At 45.3% G+C, this 19,718-nt stretch overlaps 1 protein-coding gene across 4 annotated transcripts in view; it reads left to right on the top strand.

Moving 5' to 3' along the window:
- The window catches only part of PARP6 (poly(ADP-ribose) polymerase family member 6), a 99,700-nt gene that overhangs the window by 37,361 nt on the left and 42,621 nt on the right, over window positions 1-19,718 (top strand). For all 4 annotated transcript variants that reach the window (XR_003852345.1, XR_003852346.1, XR_003852347.1 and 1 more), the window contains 6 exons: window positions 456-606; window positions 1,803-1,856; window positions 2,175-2,270; window positions 9,859-9,951; window positions 11,311-11,436; window positions 12,683-12,748. Coding sequence is in view for 1 of the 4 variants with exons in the window: in XM_029574731.1 (XP_029430591.1) it covers window positions 456-606; window positions 1,803-1,856; window positions 2,175-2,270; window positions 9,859-9,951; window positions 11,311-11,436; window positions 12,683-12,748 (586 nt within the window). In the remaining 3 variants the exon portion in view is untranslated. The remainder of the gene's footprint in view (window positions 1-455; window positions 607-1,802; window positions 1,857-2,174; window positions 2,271-9,858; window positions 9,952-11,310; window positions 11,437-12,682; window positions 12,749-19,718) is intronic.

Here is a 19,718-nt window from a genome sequence, read left to right as displayed (position 1 = left end):
TTACTCGGCCGGCTCTAGCAGCATGCACCTTCTGTAATGTCGTGTCTTGGCCTAGTAATTTATCTCTGCCTGTTATGAAAATAGCAGGAACTTTGAGAAGAGTTTGTGCCTGACATGAAGCAGTAGGGACTTTGTGAGGAGTTCATGGTTCCTTTAACATTTCTCGCATGAGAGAGTCGGGGGGGGGGGGGGGGGGGTTTCAATGTTCATTTATAGGTACGGTGTATTTCTCTCCCCCCCCCCCCCAGAAAATGTTTTGTGTTATTCCGTCATGTGAAAGTGTCCACAGTATGTCCTCCCTGGACTAGTGAAGATAATTTTCTTTTAAGGACATCATTCTGCTGATTTCCTGGTGTATAGTTTACGCCGTCCCTTTTTCTGCTGAGTTTTTTTATTTTTTATTTTATTGCTGGGTTTTTTTGTTTTTTTTTTTAACTGCTCTCCCTGGTTTCCAGATCACCCAGTTTCCCAGTCATCCAGGACTCCATGTTAAAGAGCAAATTAGGGGTGCCTGATCTTCGGGTGAACCGTTTGATGAACCGATCCACTTCCTGCACCATGAAGAACCCTAAAGTGGAGGTTTTTGGATATCCACCCAGCACTCAGGTAAGTCCTTCCTGCATCTAAGCACCGTCCATCTCAGACTACCACCCTACCACTTTAGATGACTTTAACCCCTTATTGCAGCACCCACATATCACTAACCCTTACAAGGCCCAAATATCCTCCATCCTGCCCTCACACAAGTATCCTGGCACTATTGAGTAATCATCCATTCCTTATTTCCAGCAACTGCGCTTATTCCTAACACCCACACATCTTTCCAATATCCAATTATCATCCATCATGTCAGCACACAGATATCATATACTTGGCTAATACCTATGCATCATCCACCTACTGGTGCACAAAAATGATTCACCCTGAAATATCTCCGTTTTTCCAGTGCTGAGAATCCCACGCTGTTCTGCCACTGTACCTAAATCCCTACCACATTGCCTGTTCCTGTTCCATTACTGAGATCCACCCAAAGCTCTGCTAATGCACCTGACTCCTAACCTGGAGCAGACCTGGGCCCCCATTCAGCTCTGCCAGCACCCTCTCAGTTATTGCAGTGCTGGTGTAACAGGCCGCTCTTTCAATGTACTTCAGTTCCTGCCGTTTCAGTACTGAATCCCCTACCCTACTCTGCCCATTCACAGATTTCAGTCGTGACCATAATGAACACTGAGCAAATTTTCAAGAGTTTGGTTGGAATCTGTGTGGGTAAGAATGGGGGTTACCTGAGCAGATTGGTAAATTCTGCATAAGTGGATTTTCAGCCACCTAAAAGCATGGGTGTACTTTTGGCAGCCTTAAAAAAACAACAACAAAAAAAAAAAAAAAAAAAGGGGAGTTCCAAGGTGTGTTTTGGAGGCATTGTTGAAAACTACATATACACGTTTTTAAGTTTTCAAAATGCGTGCATGTAGCTAATGTGCATACTTTATGCCTTTATTTGAGATGATAACCACCCAATTGTCTTGCAAAAACTATGTGGATACTTTGTTTGAATATCAGGGTACTTTGCTGTTAGATGCCTTTTTGAAATGTTACCTCTTAATGTTCAAGGCTAAAATAAGAAAGATTGAGGATTTACATTTTCCTAGATATTGAGCACTATTTCTTGATCCTGTTAAAGCAGTTTATGGAATTTCATTGTTTGAGTATCTTCTGAACTGAGAGAGACCAAGTAGGAAGTCATCTTATCTATATGCACAGGGGAATCATGGAAATTCATATTACTGTTGTTCTCTCCATAGGTTGGCGGGCACTGTAAAAACATCCCAACGTTAGAATATGGATTCCTTGTTCAGGTAATCTAAAATGGCAGAGCATTATGTGACCTTGGGATGGTCGTAGGAGACACTAAGAACATATCTATACGTGACATTGTAAGCATTCAAAAGCATAATTGGGACATACTGTGTAGACGTTTGGAATATATGAGTATCAATGAGCAAAGGATTGACTGTACTTGAGGCTGTTGCATGTAGAGACTTGTGCTGTATGGATTATTAGAGCCTGAGAGAGTGAAGAAATGTCTGCGGTTGTTACTGTTTGAAAGGAGGTCAGTATTGGCTGTAGAGAGCAGACTATAACTCTTGGATCTTACTCTCTCCTCATGTGTCCAGATTATGAAGTATGCCGAGCAGCGGATCCCTACCCTGAATGAATACTGTGTGGTCTGTGATGAGCAGCATGTCTTTCAGAATGGATCCATGCTAAAGGTAACCAAGAAAACCCTTTTAAAGCAGCCTTCCCCTCCGTGACTCTTTGTGGTCTCCACTTCCAGTATATTTCAGTTGTTTTAAGCCTAACAAGCTGGACTTAGTTAGCTTTGCCTAACAAAGTGGGGGAAAGAGTTTATCCCTTACCTAGGGTCAATGTTCTCTAATATGATTCTCAGTTCTTGGTCTAAATCGCAGAGAACCAGATCTAAAAAATGGAATGAATGTCAAATGCTGAATCATTTATCACCAAAGTGCATCATTCTGACTCTGTTCAAGACTTAATTTATTCATGAATTTAGACGATAATTAAAGGAACACAAGGCATCAGTATACCTCACTGTCCATCCAGTCCAAACTTAAGGAAATCATATTATAAACCTTTAAAACATGTAATTTATTGTGACTACAAAGTAGTAGTGACTACAAAATAAGGGTTTAATATCAATACAAAATAAGGGTTCAATATCAATACAAAGTAGTCACAATAAATTACATGTTTTAAAGGTTTATAATATGATTTCCTTAAGTTTGGACTGGATGGACAGTGAGGTATACTGATGCCTTGTGTTCCTTTAATTATCGTCTAAATTCATGAATAAATTAAGTCTTGAACAGAGTCAGAATGATGCACTTTGGTGATAAATGATTCAGCATTTGACATTCATTCCATTTTTTAGATCTGGTTCTCTGCGATTTAGACCAAGAACTGAGAATCATATTAGAGAACCTTGACCCTAGGTAAGGGATAAACTCTTTCCCCCACTTTGTTAGGCAAAGCTAACTAAGTCCAGCTTGTTAGGCTTAAAACAAAATGCGTGTGGATAAAAAGGAAAAAGACAAGTTGGGATCCCCTTCCATTTTTGGAAGCATTTGAATAACGAGGTTGGGATTGGATTGTCTTCAGCACCGAGGTCCCCACCTGAAGTATTTTTCTTCCACACAAAGGGCCTAGTTTGGCAAGAGGGGTTCCTTCCATTTTCTGTCTGAATAAAGCTTGGAAAATCAGATCCCAAAAATATCATGGACAACAGAAGTTGGCAGTCAAATCAGACCTTTACGCAAGCTGTCATAATTTAGAAGGGACTATGAGCTTAGAGCATGCACTTAGTCCCTAAAAGCGTCATGATAGATAGCAATAGCATTACCAGTACTGGGACTGGAAGAGCAGACTATTTATTGATTATTTTATAAATAATTGATATTCGGCCTGGTCCTGAAGGTGGACTTCTGCTGGTTCTGAAGTGGTTGTTTTGAATAGCTTAAGGAGCTTGCAAATGCTGGAACTAGTGACAAGAGACACATACCAGGAGGAAGGTTCGGGCTCAGGAATGTATATTTTTTTTCTGTCATGGGTAGTGTGACCCACACTAAGTAGTAGTCTAACCAGGAGACAGGATCCACCATTATTGTATTAGTATCTAAATTGGCACTAGGGGAGTGGAATATCAAGTCTAAAGAGAGGCCATCATTGCAGGTAGGAATTTGTTGATTAATTAAGTGAGTCACAGATCTGCATGTTTTGTTGGAAGTTCATTGTGTCACATTTGGGAGGGACTTCTACATGGTAGTTGAAGTCTTCTAGTATGAAATGTTTATGGGCAGAAGTAGCAAGGTCACATAGGAGGTTGGAGAGTTGGAGGAAGGAATCTGGCAGATTATCTGGTGGGTGGTAGATTGCGACAAGTGTAGGTCTGTCATCACCTTGGAGTTTCAGGACATGGTAGTCGGACTCTAACTTGCCTACTTGCTTGGCTGCAGCCAGGTCAAGAGCCAAGGATTGCTGAAAGGTTTAGGCCTCAGTAGCCTACCACATCCTCTTCAGCACTGGTGCCAAAACACGAGCAGCATTATTGTCATCAACTTTACCCAAAGTACAAATGTCGTCATCATGAACTGAAGGACCAAGTCACCAGTGGAAGAGTCTGACTGGCCATTTCCAAAGTGCCCAGACTATCCAGCAAAGTTGGCATAGCTGAAGGGTGTTCAGATTGTTTTTTGTTAAATTGTGTCCATCTCTAGTCCCAATGCTTTTTCCCTGTGGTTCCATCGCCTTTGGCAGTAGGAATTTAGCAGCAAAGCTGATTTTTGTTTTTGTTTGCTCTGCGTGCTGAAGAACTTGTTCAGATTTGCTTTTATGGTTTGCAGAAACCACGTAAATCACAAGGCCTCAGATTATAAATCACATTCTAACTGCAAATTTTTGAAAGCTTTTTTTTTTTTTTTTTAAACTTTCATCTCAGCAATTTCAGCAAAAGCAGCAGAATTTTCTCCCTAAAACTTTATAGCCTTGTTTACCTTCATTCCCGGTTTCCTTTTTATTTTTTCTGTTTCTCTTTTGAAAGAAAATTGACAAAAATTTCCAGTTTATGGACTTATGCAATAAACCTCCACGCATGCTAAAAATAATGAGCTATGCAGGAAGATCTTAACTTGAACCTTAAGGGAGATCCTAAAAAGACAAGCAAAGGAAGGAATGTTATATCCAAATGTGTGGTAACCAAGCGAATACTAAATAAATAGTGCAGGATACTCGCTCGTCACCCTACTTAGTGTGAGCTTGTTCAATGGATGCTATTTAATACCTGCTAGGACCTGCTGTTTACTTGTTCCTTGAGAAAGGAATAGTAAACCCTTATTTACAAAAAAGTGAAAAAAAAGAATTAGCAGCTGGGTCTGTCTGGAAGGCTGAACTTTTCTCTTTTTCCTCTGCTGGCATTTAAATGTCTGGCCATGACAGATTTTTGTGTGGGGCTCCAGCCCCATACCCTGGGTAGAACAAAAGTAGGGGGAGGCTCCCAAGGAAGAGGAACTGCGTCTAGGGGCAAGTGACTAGTCCCTCTCTCCAAATATGCAAAGAAAGATTTCACAGGGCACTGACGCAGAGAATGACAGAGGAGACACACCCATAATCAGTATCTCTCTCCGCTTGTGATGAGAAATCCAAATAAATGTACTCCCAAAATTCTGTGCTCTCACCTACTAAAAATGTGTTCGATAAACTATCTTATTTTTATTTGTATTGCCAATCAATTTTAATAAAATATATTGGAGAAAGAGGTAAGTTTCATATTACTGGTGCATGCCTCCACGGCCTTGCGCCCTTCTCGTAGTATAATAATTAACTTGCCTCCTTCCTCCTTTTGTAATTTTTGTGTGTTTTATACACATACTAGAGCACTTTAACAAGCACTTTCCAAGCCCTTGTTTCTTAGAGGACAAAGGTCTTGTTTTTGTCATTGATATCATTAGTGTAGCCAAGGACCACTGTGGGCGTTCAAAGGCTTAGGTGTTCAAAGACTCAGATGGTTTTTGGAGCATATCAGTTGGTTTAGTTTGACTGCAGAGCTCGTGCGGTTTCTGGAATCCAATGGATTACAAGATTCTAGGCAGCATGGTTTTGTCCAGAGGTAGGTTGCGTCCGACGAATCTAATCAATTTCTTTGACTCGGTGACCAGAGAGTGGATCGGGGGAGAGCGTTAAATGGATTTCAGTAAGGCCTTTAACACCTTTCCGCATAGGCACCTTATGCATTTATTTATTTAAAAATGTATATATCGCTTATCAACATTGCTAAGCGATTTTCAGAGCTGAGTACCCTTGATATGCGCCCTAAATTGACTGACTGGGTTAGAAACTGGTTGTGTGGGTGGCAATAGAAGTAAATGGTGGCAACAGAAGTAAATGGAGTTTACTCCAAGGAGAGGTACATTATTAGTAGTGTTCCACAGGGATCAGTCCTTGGACCAGTCCTTGCCAACATTTTCAGAAGCGATATTGTGGAAGGGCTGCCAGGAAAGGTTTGTCATTTTCAGATGATTCCAAAATCTGCAACAGTGTAGACGTACAGGAAGGTGTGGAAAACATGAAGAGGAATCTAGCAGAACTTGAGGAATGGTCTAGAGATTGTCGGCTAAGATTTAATGCTTAAAAAATGTGTGGGTCACGCATTTGATCTACAAAAATCCAAGGGAACAATACAGTACAGTAAAGTATGCATGAATCAAGAACAGGATCTAGGGGTGATCATATCTGATGATCTCAGGGTGGCCAAACAGGTGGAGAAGGTGACATCAAAAGCCAGAAAGATGCTTGGATGCATAGGGAGAAGAGTAATCAACAGGAGAAAGAAGCTGATATTGCCCCTGTGTAAATTCACGATGAGACCTCATTTGGAATACAGTGTTATAGTTCTGGAGATTACACCTTCAAAAGCATATAAACTCTATGGAGTCGGTCCAAAGGCTGGTAGGGATTGTAGATATAGACCGTATGGTCTTTTCCTGCTGTCATGTTTCTATGCCTGTGAGCTGTTATGCAATAGCAGACTATGTGGGGTGCTGCCACTTGGGTGCGTAGACTACAGGCTAGTCGTAGAGGGAAAATGGTCAGATCCCAGTGCCCTTCTGAGCCAGGGTAGCAAGATTTCCTCCTGGGTCTCCCCCTGCATACACCCTCCGGTCCCCAGCCACATCCTCTGCCACTACTCTACTGACACATAAAAACAGAGGGTTCGAAACATGCAGTCATGTCAGTTTTCTGCTCCTGGAACTTTTCACTCTAAATTGGCCTCCTTTCCTGGAGTATAATAGCTCTTCCACCTCTTTCCTCTGCAATAACAAACAAGCCCCATGTAACAGACTTAGACCTAGATTCATCATTTTGCTATAAATTTCACATGAATAGCACCCGCGCTAAAAACAAACAAAGAAAAGGGACGTGGTTAGGGTAATTTTCAAGATACCACAACACATCGCGTAGGTATTTTACCACAACATGCGTTAAATTTATTGCATCCACAATATTTTCACATTATACATGCACAGTCAAATGTATGAACAGCACAGTAGGTATCAGTGAAGATTTGATGTGATTTGGAGTGATAAAAGGTACACAAAGATGAGATTTATAATTTGTACTCTCAACCTAATTTGATAGCAGCTAGGTAGAGTGTGCTTCAAACTAGCTCGAGAGCACAGATTGGTTAAACTCGACGATTGGACTTCATACACCCCAACGTGAGTTAAGATCCACCAACAAACAAAAGGTCTTCTTGCAATACCCACAGTTAAATCCGTCCACTTAAGCGAGGTGAGAGGCCATGCCATTTCGATCGCAGGACCAAAACTGCAATAGTCTTCCACAAAATCTGAGACTTCAACCCAATTTGAGTAAATTTAAAAAAGAGTTAAAAACATGGTGTTTTCAATAAGCGTATAGGGTTCATTCCTAAGATACAGGTTGAGAGTTATATGTTTTATTTTTTATTGTTTCTTTTAAGTAACGAACTTAGATATCTTTTTAGTGTTATTTTATTTTATTGGATGGTTTATGTAAATTTTATTCAAATTCATTATCCTTATTTTTATGTTTATTTATATTATTAACATGTACACCGTGGAGACAGAAACTTGTTTTCTGTATAACGGTATAAAAAAGTTGTATAAATAAATGAATAATAAATCTCATCTTTGTGTACATTTCCTCATTCCAAATCACATCAAATCTTCACTGATGTGTAGTAAGCTGTTTGTACCTCTGACTGCATGTAAAACTACCTCCCAAACTCTAGACCACCACCAAAACCTCACCTTGATTTATTAGTTGACCCTCTTACATTGGTATAAAAAGTTGACTAATATGTGTGCCTCCCCAGAGGCTCTCTCTCTTTCTCTCCACTCCTCTCTCTCTCTCCTGCCTGAATCTGGATTTCCGATATTTAGCGCAAATCCCGGTTCAGGCATATTGCACAGCATAACGCCACGAAAAAAAGGTGTAGTTATTTCTGGCGCTAAAACATGTGATAATGTGCGTTACGCTATCGTGCGCAATGTTAAGCACTTCTCATTTCCATAAACTCTGCCCAAACTCCTCCCATTTGACTAAATTTTCAAAATTTGCACACACCTCTCGATGCATTATTTATCGCATGCGCTAAGGCCCTAATGCATTTTTATGACTGACCCTCTTAGTCAGGGGTGGGCAATTCCAGTCCTCGAGGGCCACAAACCTGTCGAGGTTTTAGGATATCCTAATGAATATGCATGAAATAGATTTGCATACAACGGAGGCAGAGTGCATGCAAATCTCTCTCATGCATATTCATTAGGGATATCCTGAAAACCAGACTGGTTTGTGGCCCTCGAGGACCGGAACTGCCCACCCCTGCTCTTAGTTGTATACCTCTTGGAAGCCAGCAGGAGGAACCAAGAGGAAAAAAGAACTGAGCATGTTCAGTTGAGGGTGGTCATGCGTTTCTGTCTGCCCTCTGTAAGCGGCATGCTCATGCTGTTCAGCTGATGCGGTTTTGGGTTTCCGCATATAAAAGTAGTGCAACCACAATATTTCTGGCAAGTTTTTGCTATGAGCATACTACATTTTTTTGTATCGCTCATTAAGTGGCTTTTTAACAATTTTTCTAAGATTAGTTTCAAGCCTACACTAAAATTTGTTTCATGTGAGTTTTATTGCATGAGCCGTTTAGAGGGTACAACAGTGCTTTTTGCACAGAGAAGGTGCTTTTACAATATTGCTGATCCAATATGTGGGTAAACTTATACGCAGATGTCATGCCTGTGCCTAAATTTACCCAGACTGATCTGAGGTGTTCCTGAGGGTGGAGTTTGGGCAGGGTTTACACTTACAAACACAATTTTTAAAAATTCAAATGTGTGCATGCAAATTTGTCTAGCAAAATGTATGCGTACCAAATAGCAAGTTTAAGTGTTTTTGAGTGAATTAGGTGGATAATTTTCCAGTTGGATGTATGCACATAAATCTGCTTTGAAAATTGATGTAACATAGGTTTTTGCTGTGTAAGTTAGGGGTGATGTTACAAAATTACTCCTTTGGGGGTAATTTTCAAAGTCATGTACGCACATAAAGCATGAATTGATGCATATATAAATGGCTCCTTTATAAAATTGTGCGAGCTTTGTGTGTATAAAGGCATATGTGCACCCTAATTTCATGCATACTTTTATATGCACAAAAGAGAGTCTTTCTGGGTGTGGAGTTGGGTTAGAGTCTGGATATAAGTGCATATTTTGATTTTAAAAAGTAGGCATGCAAATTAACATGCACAAATTATGCCCTGCAAAGAGCAAGCGTAACTTTGCGTGGGTGAGTTTGCATGCATTATTTCAGAAAATTTTCAATGCAGATTTATGCATGTTAGTTGTTTTGAAAATTGGCAAGAGTTATCCTCCTGTCTGCATGATTGCTCACCTCTGAAGATTGCCATTCAAGGATCCAGTGGGACCTCCCACCTAATGGTTATTCTCACTGTGTAGCTGAGCCTTCAAGCAGTGACCTTGCAAACAAACGGCGTGACCCTGCCAGTTCCTGCTGACAGGTGTCTTGTACTTGCAGATCAGCAGAAGCTTCGCAAAGCTTAATGGTACTTCTCTGACTGCTCGCAGGCACTGAGCCCCGCCTACTGTCCATAGCACATACTGCATATTACACAGGGGAAAAGAAAAGGTCTTCATTGACTTGAGTGCCATTGGAGGTTGGGTTGTTGGATGCTTATAAGACATATCTGGCGAGCATGGATCATGTGCCCCTATGCTTTTTCCTTCTTTCTAGCCAGCGGTGTGTACCAGAGAGCTGTGTGTCTTCTCCTTCTACACGCTGGGAGTGATGTCAGGAGCTGCAGAGGAAGTGGCCACAGGAGCTGAGGTACAAGCAGGCATTCAGGAAAAACAAGACAATTAGTTATAAAAATGATCAATACATGACGGGAGAGCATAACACGTGAAATACCGTGCAAGAGGAGTCCAGTTTAATTCATTTGCTCTTATGTTTAACCGGCTCTATATGAGGGCGATTTCCCGTGGGTGAAAAGCATTCTAACGGTGAAATTCGCCGCCTCGTTGTGGCTAAAAAGTGCATGCGTGGTTCCACTACACAAGCTGGATGTGGTGGAGGTGTTCCTGGGGGCGGGGACTAAAATTACATACGTACTTTTCTAGTTTCAAAAGTCCACGTTTACGTTAAAAAAAAAACCAAAAGAGTTCCCTTGCAAAAAAGAAGGAGCAAATGTGAGTGGGTACTTAATTTCTCAGAAAAAGGAACTTAAGGATCCACCAATTTAAATATCAAAAGAAAAAAAATGGTTGATGTGTATTGGAAATGAACTGAGACTGCAATCTGAGTCCCACACTCGTAACTTTTGTAGAAAAGATTTTTTAACAATTGGAGGAAAAGACCTCAGAGCTGGTGTTATGTCTGAATTAATTATCAGATTATAGAGCAGTAGATACAGTCATCGGTCAAAAACCTCCACTGAATATCATTCTTTATTCAACAAACATTTTTTATCCTTTTTTTTTTCTTTTTTCAATAAAAGATTATTACTGTTCTTGCTCACTAGTATTTGTGTAAGTTTGAGGAGGGAGCACGAAGACTTCTCCTGATTTGTTAAAAAGGGATACAAATTCAACCCCTTAATAAAGACGTATCTTGGAAACCAATTGCATTACCCAATTGACTCAAGATTTGCAAAATTTTAAAGACAAAGTCGCCTTCTAAATCAAAGTGATATAGTTCGTGGTGCTGCTGGTGGAGCTTTCAGCGGCACTTGAGAGACTGTCAAGCAAATTCGGGTCTTATTCGCTCTATATTGCCACATAATCAGGTTGCTATAAGAATTGTATGGCCCATGCTAGCACAGACTGAAGGCGTGTAGAGACCCTCGATTTCAGTTTTTATTTTATTTTTCCTGGGAATTCGACTGTCATAAAAAAATACAGTGGAAAAATGACTTTTCCACTGATTTTTCTCCTGTGTGTGTTATGTCATTTTTTCAGCAAATTTTTTTTTTATAACTTTTGAAATTCCCAGGAAAAATCAAATCAAATCTGAAAATGAAGGTCTGTATATATACCTTTATGACACTGACCATGCTTTTCCCTCTTGGGGTGGGCACTCACACTTGAAGATAGTATCTGTTAGATCAAAGCTGTAGACACTTCATGGACAGAGACCTTAAGCTTGTTTTCCAGATGTGTCTCTAATCATTCTTCTCTCTTCTGGGAGGTGGTTGACTTGCTGGTGGCAATGTGCCGAGCAGCCCTGGAATCTCCAAGGAAAAGCATCATCTTTGAGCCTTACCCTTCCGTTGTGGACCCCAATGATCCCAAAACACTTGCCTTTAATCCCAAGGTAAGTCTTGCTGTGTACTGCGAGACAGAGGTGGGTGGGAGCCTCCTGTAGACGGGTGCTGATCCTGGTGTCGTGTTCGTTGTATGCATCACCCTATGCAGCTTAAGAGATGCTGGAGCCTTTCAGCCCCCTAGTTTTTTAAAGCCAGCTCCACTCTGCCAAGCTGTCAACAGGCTCATTCAGGAGCTAAGTCCCTTTCCAGCTGCTTTCTGATCATCATATTTTCCGAACAGCCTGGCAGATGCATCCGAGCTCCATTTACCTATGGTTGGGATTTCTTGATCCAGCATATAAATTGATCCAGGGGTTCTATAAATTGTAAATTTGTCTTTATTTTCCAACAAATTAGTGCTTATTGAGAATAATAAAAAAAACCCAAAAAACTGGGTTTATTGGTGTTTTCGTAGCTCAGAGGAGTAGCCTAGCAGTCAGAGCTGTGGACTGCAAACCAGGGAAGCCAGGGTTCAAATCCCGCTGCCGCTCCTTGCGACCTTGGGCAAGTCACTTTCACCCTCCGTTGCCTCAGGTACAAATTTAGATTGGGAGTGCTGTAGGGACAGAGAAATGCATACGGTAACTGAATGTAATCTGCTTTGAAGCCTCTGAAAGGCGGAATATAAATCAAATAAATATTGCTGAGTACCTCTTTTCTGGTCAAATTAAGTACATTCCTTTCTTCAGCCAAGGAGGCAATGGTGCAGAAATGGCACAAAAATAATGGAGGGGCAAGGCAGGCAAGGGAAGGGGGTGAGAGAGTACCTGTTAAAGTGGTGCTTTCCCAATGTTTATCCAATAAACACCTGTTTTATTATTTTTCCGTGGGGTGTTTTATCAGTTAAAAGCTAAATCAGAAGCCCTACATTTAAGGTGGTGACAATAATATGGCAGCCAGTCACAAAAGATATTCATGTAGCCTGAAAAAGAATCCGTGAGCCGGTTCAGTAACGGCTTGGAGGGCTGGGATGAACGTTGCCGTCAGTCACCCATGGCAGGTTCTACAGTGACCGCACCCTGCGTCACTTTTAATGCCGAGATCTGCAAACCGTGCAGCAGTCCCGTCGTCATGAGTGCGTCTAAGCGCACAGGGCGTGGGAACCGGTCACTGCCCGCGCGGAGATGTAGCGAGGTGGCGCCGCCCTGTCCTCTCGCCCAGAAGCAGAGTGAGAGATCGCGGGAGCCTAAAGGGACCTTTTCAGCGTCCTGTTCTTAACCTCTCGCCCTGGTCTGTGCCCTTTGTCCAATGCAGAAGAAAAATTACGAGAGACTGCAGAAGGCCTTGGACAGTGTGATGTCTATCCGCGAAATGACGCAGGTAAGGTTGCTACGTTCTCAAACCATGACCAATCACCCCCGCCTGAGCCGTAAAAATGCAGACATGTTTTACGTTGCTTGCCCTTGATTTGCATGTCCTCGGAAGATTCTCAGGGAGCGGATGAGGTTCCCCATGAGAAATAGAGTTCTAACATCTCGCACCCGAGAACGGGTTCTAGTTTGGCCGATTAACATGCAGGGAAGAGATCTGGGAGCCATTGGATACGGGGTGCAGTTCAGGTCATCTCATCTCGAACCGGGCAGGGTGACCTAGAAAAAGGGCAAGAAAGATGATTAGGGGAACTGGAGCAACATCTGAGGAGAGACTCAACGAAACTAGAACTTTTCAGCTGGGAAAAGAGGTGGCTAAAGGGAAGATACGAAATCATGGAAAGTGTGGAGAAAGTACATAGGAAACTATTATTCACTACACCTAATAATAGTGAAGGAGTAGGGGGGCATCTGAAGGAAAGCTTCTTCATACAGCACACAACTGTGGAGGCAAATGGTATAACTGGTTTCCCAAAACAAGAATTATATGAGGGCAATATAGATGGATCTAATTCATATATGTTCCTGTTCGTACCCCAGATCAGCCCAGACAAGTGGATTTTGCATCCCTACCAGCAGAGGGAGGCAGAGAACTAAAAACGTTCAGGCACTGCTACATAACCGAGAGTGCCACCTGAAGTCCCTCAGTTTTTCTCTGTCTCCAGCAGGTGGTAGAGGTGCAAACCTGCAGTTAAGAAAGAAAGAAGGGACAGAAGAAGAGAAGTTAGAAGACGCTTCCTGAGGTGTCAGGTTCCTTCGTGGGCCATCCCTCAGGTTGAGCTGGGCAAGCAGGGGGGTTGGTAATCCCTGATCAGCTTTAGCCCACAGCAGATCCAGGGGTCTGACAGCCAGGGGGTCCTGGTTCCCTCTTATCCCCGGAAGGCTCCTTCCCAGAGGTGTTGCCAGCAGCAGGGAAGTATTCCTTTTTTCGCTTTAATTTCTTCCTTTGCTGTGGTTTCTGTTTCTTTAAAGAAAAAGTGTTACATTTTCTTTCAGCAGCCGCCGCTCGGGGCTGTTTCTGGTTTGATCATCCGGGCAGGCCTCAGCTGGGGAAGGGAGCAATGTAGCTCCTCTGTTTGCGGCTTCGGGCAGCTCGGGGAGCCGGAGGCTGCTTTGGGCCGTGTTCCCCTCCTCTCCTGCGCGCCGCGATATCGCAGCTTCTGTTCCTATGCAGCAGGCCCAGCCGCATGGAGACAAGATGGCTCCGACAGCGATTTCCCAGCATGGAAAAGTTTCGGGCTGCTCAGGGAGCCGGAGGCTGTGTTGGGCCGTGTTCCCCTCCTCTCCTGCGCGCCGCGATATCGTGTCTTCTGTTCCTATGCAGCAGGCCCAGCCGCATGGAGACAAGATGGCTCCGACAGCGATTTCCCAGCATGGAAAAGTTTCGGGCTGCTCAGGGAGTCGGAGGCTGTGTTGGGCCGTGTTCCCCTCCTCTCCTGCGCGCCGCGATATCGTGTCTTCTGTTCCTATGCAGCAGGCCCAGCCGCATGGAGACACGATGGAGCCGACAGCGATTTCCCAGCATGGAAAAGTTTCGGGCTGCTCAGGGAGCCGGAGGCTGTGTTGGGCCGTGTTCCCCCTCCTCTCCTGCGCGCCGCGATATCGCGGCTTCTGTTCCTATGCAGCAGGCCCAGCCGCATGGAGACATGATGGCTCCGACAGCGATTTCCCACATGGAAAAGTTTCGGGCTGCTCAGGGAGCCGGAGGCTGTGTTGGGCCGTGTTCCCCTCCTCTCCTGCGCGCCGCGATATCGCGGCTTCTGTTCCTATGCAGCAGGCCCAGCTGCATGGAGACAAGATGGAGCCGACAGCGATTTCCCACATGGAAAAGTTTCGGGCTGCTCAGGGAGCCGGAGGCTGTGTTGGGCCGTGTTCCCCTCCTCTCCTGCGCGCCGCGATATCGCGGCTTCTGTTCCTATGCAGCAGGCCCAGCCGCATGGAGACATGATGGCTCCGACAGCGATTTCCCACATGGAAAAGTTTCGGGCTGCTCAGGGAGCCGGAGGCTGTGTTGGGCCGTGTTCCCCTCCTCTCCTGCGAGCCGCGATATCGCGGCTTCTGTTCCTATGCAGCAGGCCCAGCCGCATGGAGACACGATGGAGCCGACAGCGATTTCCCAGCATGGAAAAGTTTCGGGCTGCTCAGGGAGCCGGAGGCTGTGTTGGGCCGTGTTCCCCTCCTCTCCTGCGCGCCGCGATATCGCGGCTTCTGTTCCTATGCAGCAGGCCCAGCCGCATGGAGACATGATGGCTCCGACAGCGATTTCCCAGCATGGAAAAGTTTCGGGCTGCTCAGGGAGCCGGAGGCTGTGTTGGGCCGTGTTCCCCTCCTCTCCTGCGCGCCGCGATATCGCGGCTTCTGTTCCTATGCAGCAGGCCCAGCCGCATGGAGACACGATGGAGCCGACAGCGATTTCCCAGCATGGAAAAGTTTCGGGCTGCTCAGGGAGCCGGAGGCTGTGTTGGGCCGTGTTCCCCTCCTCTCTTGCGAGCCGCGATATCGTGTCTTCTGTTCCTATGCAGCAGGCCCAGCCGCATGGAGACATGATGGCTCCGACAGCGATTTCCCAGCATGGAAAAGTTTCGGGCTGCTCAGGGAGCCAGAGGCTGTGTTGGGCCGTGTTCCCCTCCTCTCCTGCGCGCCGCGATATCGCGGCTTCTGTTCCTATGCAGCAGGCCCAGCTGCATGGAGACACGATGGAGCCGACAGCGATTTCCCAGCATGGAAAAGTTTCGGGCTGCTCAGGGAGCCAGAGGCTGTGTTGGGCCGTGTTCCCCTCCTCTCCTGCGCGCCGCGATATCGCGGCTTCTGTTCCTATGCAGCAGGCCCAGCTGCATGGAGACAAGATGGAGCCGACAGCGGTTTCCCAGTGCAGGAAGCTTGTCAGGCCGGTGGACTGGCTCTCGGACAGCTGAATGCAGCGGCACTATGTTGCGATTCATTTCTGGAAGGGAGGAGCCCTCCGGGGGGGGGGGGGGGGGGGAATGAGGCTGGTAGGAGAGCCACAGGTTTCCAAGGCCCTGTTAGGATAAATACTGGGAGCCTAAACAGCCTGTAACGCAGGAGAAGGACTACGGCTTGGAAGGTGACGGATTCCCAGGAGCCCAGGGACTCGACTTCCCTGTTCTCTCCGGTGATACGGTCGGGGGTGCGGGTGGTGGAGAGGAGATGCAAGCTCTGGGCTGGACAGGGGAGAGGATGATGTGGAGTTTTCCTCAGGATTTGTCTTGCTTATGCATTAGGGCTTTTTAACCAGGAAAAGCACTGGTTATAAAAGGGCATTTCTGTCAGTCGTCTTGTCCCTGCTGCAAAGAGGCCGAGGGGCTCCTTGGCCGGGAGTCACAGGACCTCCTTCACCAGCCAGGCCTGGACCATCCTGAGGGGCCTGGTGGCTCAGATGATTCGGACCTGGCTGACCCAGAAGATGGTCTTGGGGTTGGTCTGGGGGTGGATCAGGATGACCCAGCAGATCTCACTGTGGATATCGATCAGGCTGATGCCGAAGAGGTCCCGATAACGGAGGGAGATGATTCATGGGTGGTTCATTTGTTCTGTAAGGAGTTGAGGCCCCTTATTTCCGATGTGCAGAAGGAACTGGAAAGAAAGCTGGTCCAGGAGGAGTCTGACAGTGAAGAGGTAGATCCTGTGTTGTTTGGACTCCAGGGCCCATTGAAAGCCTTTCCTCTCCCTAGCCTTCCCAGACTCCGTTTGAATGACAACAACATCCTCTAAGAGACTTCACAATATAATTTAAATATTTATTCCTTAACTGATCAGTCATCTTGCTCTAATCCTTCCCCACAGTTAAACTTTATCCTGTTTTAATGTAACTTTACGACCTTACACTTGTTAATGTTCTGCTCTAATTCTGCTCTAATTCTTTCCCACAGTTAAACTTTACCCTGTTTTATGTAACTTTACGACCTTCGCACTTGTTAATGTTCCGTTATTTGACTCACTCCCCCTGTTATCTGTAAACCAGCATGATGTGATTTTTAATCACGAATGCTGGTATAGAAAAACTCTAAATAAATTAAATAAATAAATAAATAAATAAAAGGATTAAGAAGCTGGTGAACCTGGAATGGGACTTCCCAGAGGCGAGCCCCAAGGTGGCTAGAGCCAAAGCAAAATTGTATCCCCTCACGGAGGATATCCTGCAGCTGCTGGTATTGCTGAAGATAATTGCTTCGGTCTCGGCAGTCACTAACAAGTCGACTATTCTGGTTGCGGGTTTGGTAGCATTAGAGGAAGCGCAGGACTTGAAGCTCGAGATTCATTGGGAGAGGATGTTTGAAGTCTTGGCGCTGAACTGGTGAGCGGCGATCTGTGGAAGTCTGATGCAGAGGGCCTGTTTATGCTGGGTCCAGAAGTTTCGGGAGAAGTCTTCAGCAGACGCTGATGTTAATAGCCAGGCAACTCAGGTGGAGGTCAGGATTGCATATGAGGCTGACACGCTTTATGACTTGAGCTGGACTTTGGCCAGGAATATGGCTGCGGCGGTCTCGAAGCAACGTCTGCTGTGGTTGCAGAATTGGTCAGCTGATATGTGGTCCAAGTCTCAGCTCTGTAATCTTCCCTTTAAAGGAAGAAAAATGGTTGTTTGGGGAGGACCTGAAACAACTGATGAAGGTTTTGGGGGAGTCTAAAGGGAATAAGCTCCTGGAGGATAAGATGACAGTCAGGAAGTCTTTTCCGCCTTGCTCTAGGTTTCGGGAGTTGTAGTGATTTTTGTCCCAATAAGCGTTCTGCATTGTCTTTGGGGCAGAACTAGAGTTCCGGTAGGCAGCAATCCTTTTGAGGGCTCCGACCAGGGGGCCGACAACAAGATTTCACAATGAAGCCAGGCTGGTCCACTCTCTCGAGATGGCAGTGGAAGGTCGTCTATCACAGTTTTACGAAGAGTGGACCAGGATTACCTCGGACTAATGGGTCTTAGAGGTATTAAGGGATGGCTTTGCTTTAGAATTTTTTTGCCCCATCACGGAAGCTTTTGTGGTGTCTCATTGCAGTGGCTGAGGCAAGCAAGTGGCAATTTGGGACACGTTGTCGCCTTCAGTTGCTGGCAGTAGCGGCCAGGGAGTGCGGTTGCGGGAAGTACTCGATTTAGTGTGTTGTGCCAAAAAAGGAAGGAGCCTTTCATCCTATCCTCGATCTGCAAAAGGTGAAATGTGATATTGCGAGTTCCCCATTTTTCCGTATGGAACCATTGCGGATGGTGATTGCAGCAGTTTGTCTCATGGAGTTTTTCGAGCCATGTTGGAATTGATAGAAACCTATCTGCACATACCCATTTGGGAAGGACATCAGAGTTTCTTTGTGTTATGGTTCTGGGGTAACTTTTCCAGTTTAAGGCCCTCCTGTTTGGTTTGGTGACTGCACGTTGGATGTTCACAAAGGTGATGGTGGTGGTGGTAGCAGCTCTCCACAGGGAGGGGATCCTAGTTCATATTTATCCAGGTGACTGGCTTATCCAAGGGAAATCAGAGGAGATATGCTGGCAATCTGTGCGCATGGTGATGGATATGTTGCGGTCCTTGAGCTGGGTGGTGAATTTGGTGAAGTGTCATCTGAGCCCTACCGGGATGCTGGAATACTTGGGGGCACAATTCAATACTCAGCTCAGCAGGGTTTCTTACCTCAGAGAGGATTCGGAAGTTACAATCCCAGGTGGTGCGGATTTTGTGGATGCCAGTGCCCAGGGCTTGGGATTATCTTCAGATCCTGGGTTCAATGGCATCTACGTTGAATTTGGTGCTAAGGGCTTTTGCCCATATGCACCCTCTACAGGAGGCATTGCTGTCGCGCTGGAGTTGTTGTCAGAGGAGTTTCATCAGCCTTTACAACTGCAGGGTACTTCCAGGTCCAGTCTCTCATGGTGGCTGTGTTGGTCCAGTTTGGAGAAAGGGATAGGCCTGGAAGTTCTAGACTGGGTTATAGGGATTACGGATGCCAACCTCAAGGGTTGGGAGGCAATCTGTCAAGAATGGCTGGCACAAGGACTGTGATCGCCAGTGGAAGCATCCTGCTATATTAATTGCTTTGAAACGAGAGCAATGTGCAGGGCATTGGTGGAATTCCTTCCACAAGTCCAAGGTTGAATGGTAAGAGTGTTTTTGGACAATGCGACAATGGTGGCTTATACCAGTCGGCAAGGGGGAATGAAGAGTCACACGGTTGCCCAAGGAGACCAGGACCTTTTTGCCTGGGCGGAGCAACATTTGCAGGGGATAGCCGCTTCACATATTGCGGGAGTGGACAACGTGCAAACGGACTATCTCAGCAGTTGGACCCAGGAGAATGGGAGCTGTCTTCGGCCTTATCCAGTCTCGTTGAGGCAGTCCCCATCTGGATCTGATGGCGTCAAGAAGCAATGTCAAGGCAGCAAGTTTCTTCGCTGCAGATGATAGGTCGCAGCCGAGGGCATAGACACTCGAGTTCTTCCATGGCTGACAAGGATCCTGCTATATGTGTTCTCTTCATGACTGTTAATAGGTCGAGTGTTTAGACACATTGAGAGGCATCAGGCCAGATGGTACTGGGGGTGCTAGAGAGGTTGCATCATCCATGGTTTGCAGATCTGGTTCAGCGCACAATTGACTGGTCCCTGAGACTGGCTCATTTGCAGGGGCTGTTAAGTCAAGGTCCTATTTTCTCAGATCGGGTGGATCAATTTTGTCTCACAACTTGACTTTTGAGAGCAAACGCTTGCATCAAAAAGGATACTCTGAGCCCGTGATTTTCAAGGGCTGCAGACTTTGTCCTGTAGGGAACCATTTTTGAAGATTTCAGTCAAGAGAGGTGTATTTGCGCATGGTACCTTTGATCCTATCTAAGGTGGTAACTTCGTTTCACCTGAAGCAGACTGTGGAGCTTCTATCTTCCCGGATTGATGTGCAAAGTTGCCGGAGGCAAAGTTC

This window comes from Rhinatrema bivittatum, chromosome 13 (assembly GCF_901001135.1).
Source record: "Rhinatrema bivittatum chromosome 13, aRhiBiv1.1, whole genome shotgun sequence".
Classification (NCBI taxonomy): Eukaryota; Metazoa; Chordata; class Amphibia; order Gymnophiona; family Rhinatrematidae; genus Rhinatrema; species Rhinatrema bivittatum.
Note: the sequence above shows the minus strand (reverse complement) of the source record. Positions and strands in the feature narration are given on the sequence as shown.